This window comes from Juglans regia, chromosome 3, assembly GCF_001411555.2.
Source record: "Juglans regia cultivar Chandler chromosome 3, Walnut 2.0, whole genome shotgun sequence".
Lineage (NCBI taxonomy): Eukaryota > Viridiplantae > Streptophyta > Magnoliopsida > Fagales > Juglandaceae > Juglans > Juglans regia.
This window is the reverse complement of record NC_049903.1, coordinates 1,884,405-1,891,107: the sequence shown is the minus strand read 5'-3', so window position 1 is coordinate 1,891,107 and position 6,703 is coordinate 1,884,405. Positions and strand designations below refer to the sequence as shown.

Here is a 6,703-nt window from a genome sequence, read left to right as displayed (position 1 = left end):
GACAAATTTAGGTCAATCTTAGTAATTATTCTTGGTAGTCCAGGGCTCGAAGGAAACGGATGATCAAATCAAACCAAAAGAATATAAAATACTATTGAGTGGGAACTTCTTCATATTAGTTATATATATATAGTACATAAAAGTCTTTAAGAAGATACGTGCAAGCTACCAGGTATCGTTTCCCGCGAAGCAATCCGATAAATTTGTCTATAACTTGTGTTTTATATTATTTGAGTACTTTCTTCCAGATTCTGAATTGTCTATATCACTTGCATAATTTATGTTATCTAATTTTTGTTTGTCAAATACCGAACATAAGAAAACACACTGAGTACTTACTACAAGCTGCTTTTTTTTTTTTTTTTTTTTTAACAAAGAGAAGGGACCCATCTTATTAATGGTGAAACCCTTGCTTGTAGACGAGGAATACCGTGGATACGACCCGTATAAAAAACTACAAGCGGCTTGCTTATGCATATTATAAATTAACATTTAACAATGCTTAATTGAATGCCTAACCTTGACTCCATTGAAATATCATGCTTGGAGACAATCTTTGCACCACAGCAGATCCCATACTCTAGAGTCTAGACTCCTCCTATAGTACCTCAGCACAAACAAGCACATCCACTAATCGAATCTCCGAATACATCAAGGAACTCATCAACAACAATCTAAGCCTAAGGTGATCAACTGATCTAAAATGGTGGCAGTGGTTTAGAACTAAGAAGAACAAGGAAAAACGAGAAACAAAGTTTTAAGGCTCAATCTATGGAAATAAAGTTCCTTTGTGAAGACACTGAGGATTTCTTTTTTTATCTCTCTTAACTCTCTAAGTTGTGTAAAATAGAGTTTATATATATAGGTTAAATAAGGGTCTTGCTGCAGGCAACGAAGGGACCCCAAAATCAATTAATTATATTATTATATCGTCACGCATTCTAAGTTAGCCCGATCGAGTAGAGACTATAAGCATACGTCGAGCTATTTTACAAATTTTGACAAATTTGTACATTAACAAGATGAAAAGCTCAAAATGATTATGTTAAAGGAAAATAAGGCCGAACGGGTCGGATTTAATACATGAAAGGAAAATATAGTAGCCTGGTCTATTTTCCATTTTCTTCTCAGAACCCTCGAAGTAAATTTGCTCCTAGTTTTCCTTCCTTCATTGGACAGAGCACACATTAATCACAGCGGCATGTAATTACAATCATTAATATTATTGTATATCCAGCTAGATAACTAGTCTATATGACATCATCCATCTATCCATCTTCAAAACTTAAAAAAATAATATACAATCCTCAACCATATGCTCTCAAATCCTAAGTTGTCTAAGAACTCAAATGGTTCTATTCGAAGTATAAACCTATACTAGAGTAAATATTCTTTTTTCTCTACACTAGCATGCATTTTCCTGGTTCCTTAGTATTAGAGGGAGGAGGAAGAAATTGTGAAAGATACCCTTAACCCATGACGCCACCAATCTCATATCTTCAAGTATGCTGTTATTCAGGCCACAAAGTCGGGCAACAATTGTGCTGCAAACCTCTTTGGGTTCTGAATGTTGATGTTCTCGTATGCAGCTGAAGAGTGAGGGTTGGAGGTGCTTATGGCACCGAAGTCATTGGGTTCACCGATGTCTACTCTTCTTCCCAGTTGAATGCTCTGGTTAGGGAGAAATGTATGGTGGGTTGCGGACAAGGAGAGGTTTTCACAGTGGGGGAGACCAAGTGTAAGAGAAACACCATTGCCAGAAAACCTTGGTGCAAACTGCTCAGCATCGAACCTTCCTATATCCTCAATTGGGTATTGCCCAAAACCTCCAATGAAGTTCATTTGGCCTCCCATGAATGAGTATCCATCTCTGCTCTGCCTCTCATCCCCGAATTTCATAGAAACTTGCTCATTGCTTGCCTCATTAGAGTTGACATCCATGTTTATTGATGGAACACTTCTTGGAGAATGCAGCATCTCATTGCTCCTCTGTTTCTTTGGACTTCCCTGTGTGATTCCTTCCAATTCTGACGATCCAATGAGAGTGAAGCCAGTCTGGTTCCTAATATTTCCTCCAACCGGAGATGTTGAAGCTTTGGAAATTGAAATTGCAGGAGCCACGCTCTGGTTTGCAGAATTCTCTTGTTTCGAATTGAAACCTTTGGTTTGATTTTCAGTAGCAGGACATTTATCTTGCAGAGCAATGGACTTTGATGCTGAATCTTCATTGCTCTTGCTTATTTTGTCCTCTGATCCATTATGCTCATGCTCCTTGAGTTCCTCCATGTACATCTCCTCCACCATTGGCTTCCAAAGCCGAACTCGAGCATTGATAAACCAATTAGACACCTGCATTATGATCAAGCTATTCAACTTGAAAAATTCCACGACAATGTAAACAACTATAAAGAATGCAAGGACATTGACGGGATACCTGGCTCCTAGTAAGCCCTGTCTGCTTTGCAAGCATATGCTTGTCTGAGTCCTTCGGATATCTAAAATCCAAATTGAATAATGTTAGTGAAAACATCATGAATCATTGCAATATGAGAAAACAAATGCAAATGGAATTACAATTCTGAGATGCTTACGGGTGGAGAAAGTGGTCAAAAAGCCAAGCACGGAGAACAGAAACTGATCTTTCAGGCAATCCTCTCTGGGGTCTCCAAGCATTGTGCTGGATCATTCCCAACTGTTGGAGAGCTCGTTGTTGTCGAAGATGATGGTCGACGTATTTGAGTCTTGAACCTTCGATCTTGCCTCCTAGGCAATCTTCTTCGCCTAAGCTCCTGTTTGCCGATCGAATTTGGCCAGTTATTGCATCCTTCAAACACCGGAACTGCTTTGAGATTGTTTGTAATGCAAGGGCTGTGTACGTTCTTGCCGAGCCTATTCCGGCCGCTTGTTCGAACGAGGAAATCACAATCTGCATCTGGTTGTGGTACTGTCTGTACCGTTGTTCCACCTTCATATTACAAAACACGAACAAAAGAATTCAGATTGAAAAATTGGTGAACCACCGGAATCAAAGCTACCGTATTTGGAATTCCCATAAAAAATTCGGGTCTATCATAAATTTTGTATTCATGGTAGCTGAACCAAACTAACAACGCGCATTTAGATACCATCAATCTCTAAAAGCTGAACCTTGGAAACTTGTGAAGATTTTAAGGACTCATTTTATGGAAGGAACACCTTACAAATTTTTAGACACGCGTTCTCTTTGAGGAAGAGCTTTTAGTCAAAATCTCTCGGAACTTAACCGATAAAGACCTTTTTTTTTTTTTTAAGAATCAAAATTCAAATTCTTTTTATCCGTTCCTCTATATGGAAAACCAAACCCCGCATACCCAAGCCAACGTAGAGACTAGCTGCAAACCATGCATCTTAACAAAAAACGAGCATACCTCATCAAGCATGTTAATAAGCTTTGCCTTTTTCATCTGAATTTCCTGCCTCTCGGCCGTTGATAGCTCGGCAGCACGCTTTCCACTTGCGAATTCACCGCCAACCGAACCTTCACCACTCGCCGCCACCGATGATTCTCCCATCACCGTAGTCCGCCCATTAGCCTTTTTTAGTATCTCACTCTTAATTCCGTTACCGACATTCACAACCTCGTCAAGAAGTTCTTGAGCAACCTTCAAGTACTTAGAGCTCAGCTGCACACTCCGCATACCATTTGTCACCCCCGAAGCTGAAGAAGATGATCCACCAGAAACCCGCATATCTTCCCCTGAAATGGCCGGCGCTTGAGACTGTGATGGAACTTCACGGTCGGTCCGGAATGACCCATACGCAGGTTGCTGTGAAGACAGGCTCAAAGACAGTCCCTGCTGTGACCGTGGGATCTCACGCGCCGCCGCGTTTGGGTCAATTGAGTTCCAAAGATTGTACTGAACCCGAGGGACGAAGCCATGCAAGGCGGAGATCTCGTGGTGGGAGTGCATGGGTTGAGAATTGGGGTCATGGGATGCGGGTGAAGCAGAGGTGGGTACAGGGATTCCGACGAACTGCTGGGTGTGGGGTGGCGGCGCGTGAGGGTAGTTTAAGGAGCTGGCAGCAGCAGCCGCGGCGACAGAATTTAGAAAGACGAAGTTGTTGGCTGCGGACTGTGCCGGTGGTGGCGTGTCGGAGTATTGGACGTAACCAGCTGGATTCATGAGGACGAGGGTTTGTAAGCCATCAGCTGCTTGGATTTCTGAATTGCCATGAAAGTACGTCGCCATCGGTTTTCTTGGAAATAAATATATTATGTATCTGAGGTTACTTCATTGAAAAGAGACCACGTTAGTTAGCCTTCACATCCAGGTACCCAATCCAGAGACACACACAAACACAAACACATGCACGATATATACAACTGGATTGTATATGTTATAACTTATTGCATGCTAAGATAAAATATATGTTGAGGGAGTATTTATCTACCTTGTGAATTATGCGGGAATTAGGGTGATCGCTCAACCCATGTAAGAGCTAGAACCGTTAAGAAACGGGTATGTCGGAGCTTTACGGGTGACTTACGGAATTCACTGTGAAGGTGGTCTTCTTTTCAGACAAATCCTGGTGAAATCAAGAGGCAAAAGAACAACAAATTTATTCAGTTTGCAGTGATCAACCAAGTTTGTGCACTAATTCTGATCTGTCCAGGACTAGAACTTCAGAGGCCATGCACTTTATTATGTTCTTCTTAAGAACCTAATTAAGTTATCATTGCTTGAAGGTGAAGGAGGAGGAAGAGGAGGAGGAGAGGGACTGAAATATGAAGCCATGTTAGCTTTATATTTATGGAAAGACGGTAGGAGAGATAAAGAGGGAAAGATATATATTGAAGCAAAGAGAGAGGAGGAATCGACTAGTGTATTAGTTAATAAACTGGTACCTGTTGTGACTAAAACCCGAGTGTGCACGTGCTTCATGATCATCTCTACACAGCAAAGGAAAGAAGAATCTGCCTTACAGTGACCAGAACCCATTACAATTTGAGAGAGAGAGAGAGAGTGAGTAGATGTATGTGTGTGTTGAGACGAAACCGTATTGGCTAAAATACAGGATCAGATATAAAAATACATCAGAACAGAAGCACCAATCAAACCCACCTGTCTTTACTTGTATGATCTATCTACCCATGGGATTCATCAATCTATACAAGGAGATGGCACTCTGTCAGACTCAAATCTCTGCAATTCCCCTCTACTGAAAAGGCGAAAAAAAAGGCAGGAAAGAGAGAGTTGGGTTACAGGGCTGAGAAAAAGATACCCATCTTTATTCACCTCATTATCCACAAATTATGTCCATTTTCAGGGAAAAATAATTTAAAATTTAGTTCAAGGATTTATTTTATATGTAGACGTTGCTGATCTATCTCTCTCTTATCACTTATGGCCTTTCCAGTGAAGTACCTGCGAATATAGATCAAAACAAAGAAGAACTTCTTGTTGATTTGACCCTCCTGGATCCCTTTTCAAATCATTTGATGCAGCCAGGACTCCTAGATCAAAATATCTTTTTAAAGATATATAGAGTGATGTATCATGTATCTGCATTTATGAAATGAAATAAAATATATATAATGAAATGTAATTTCAAATCGTGTCAGAAGATACAAACAGCTGAAAAACGACGAAACGTCTCCTTCCACCAAAGCTTAATTTAAAAAAAAAAAAAAAAAAAAGGAAGATGATGATGAACAACAAGTGGGGGGTGGAGGGGGTCTTCGTTTTCAATTCAATATTAAATATCTCCTTGTCTTTTTCATATTTTTGTTTTCTTCTTATCATTTAAATATATATATATATATATTTTTAGCGGTTGGATGCCAGAGTTTGAAGATAAAGCAGCACTAGTTTGTTTTTAAGATTAAAATTTTAAATTTTAAAAATTTTGAAAATTTCTTATTTTATCTAATCTAATCCTTTAAATTTTTTAAAATTTTTTATATAAAATAAAATAATTTAATTTTTTTAAATCTTAAAATAAAAATAATATTAAAAAAATATATTCTTATAATATTTCATTTAATTTTTTAATTTTAATCAAAAACTTAACTCTTCTCATTTCTATAAATAAATGAGGCCTAAATTATCAAGGGAGAGAAAAGTTGAGAACCAACCACCCTAACACCCACTTTAATGCTTAAAAAGTTAAAAATACGTCTCTAAATACTTATCGAACTATATCGTATTTTAGTCATTCATATACATGCATATTCGTGAACATTTAATTAAACTAGAAAATGTAAATATATATATATATATATATAATCTGCATGCATTTTCCGAAAAGTAAGCAAGCCCATCCAATAGAATATATTCTATGGTGGCTAGTAGATGTTCGATAAATTCAGATGACATGGGGTAATTTAGGTGGGGTTTGACTAGGAAGATGAGATAAGATAATTTTAGATAAAAGTTAAAAGTTAAATAAAATATTTTTATAATATATTTTTTTAATATAATTATTTTTTGAAATTTTAAAAAATTAAAATTATTTATTATATTTTATATAAAAATTTATGAAAATTATAATGATGAGATAAAATAAAATAGATTGAGACATTTTGATATCTAAATTGAGCTCTGTGCGTAGCTCGACCTCTTTTTCCACTTTTTCATAAAATTATTTTTTTTTAATTTTTATTGAGAGCTTATAAAGTTGTGTTTGGATGTTCAAATGAATTAAGTTAAGTTGAATTGAGATG

The 6,703-nt window shown here is 37.6% G+C and overlaps 1 protein-coding gene across 4 annotated transcripts; it reads right to left on the bottom strand.

The window, feature by feature from the left end:
• Positions 1-1,157: 1,157 nt before the first annotated feature.
• On the bottom strand, positions 1,158-5,310 carry LOC108982860 (BEL1-like homeodomain protein 1). 4 transcript variants are annotated; one of them, XM_018954323.2, is made up of 7 exons: positions 5,103-5,310; positions 4,886-4,954; positions 4,432-4,566; positions 3,408-4,269; positions 2,592-2,965; positions 2,435-2,495; positions 1,158-2,349 (listed from the first exon to the last, which is right to left on the bottom strand). In XM_018954323.2, the coding sequence occupies exons 4-7, from the start codon at positions 4,227-4,229 to the stop codon at positions 1,516-1,518; spliced, it is 2,091 nt and encodes a 696-aa protein (XP_018809868.1). In that variant the 5' UTR covers positions 4,230-4,269; positions 4,432-4,566; positions 4,886-4,954; positions 5,103-5,310; the 3' UTR covers positions 1,158-1,515. The 4 variants fall into 4 exon arrangements, with proteins under 4 accessions (XP_018809868.1, XP_035544097.1, XP_018809869.1 ...); XM_035688204.1 differs by having other exon boundaries at positions 3,408-4,260; positions 5,103-5,302; XM_018954324.2 differs by having other exon boundaries at positions 4,886-4,930; positions 5,103-5,302.
• Between the last annotated feature and the right edge of the window lie 1,393 nt (positions 5,311-6,703).

Bases quoted from the DNA above. Each gene is read 5' to 3' on its own strand.
- LOC108982860 (XM_018954323.2), bottom strand. From the start codon at position 4,229: ATGGCGACGTACTTTCATGGCAATTCAGAAATCCAAGCAGCTGATGGC. The intron at 2,496-2,591 runs GTAAGCATCTCA...TTTGGATTTTAG, and splicing joins TTTGACCACTTTCTCCACCC to ATATCCGAAGGACTCAGACA. The intron at 2,350-2,434 runs GTATCCCGTCAA...ATCATAATGCAG, and splicing joins CAGGGCTTACTAGGAGCCAG to GTGTCTAATTGGTTTATCAA.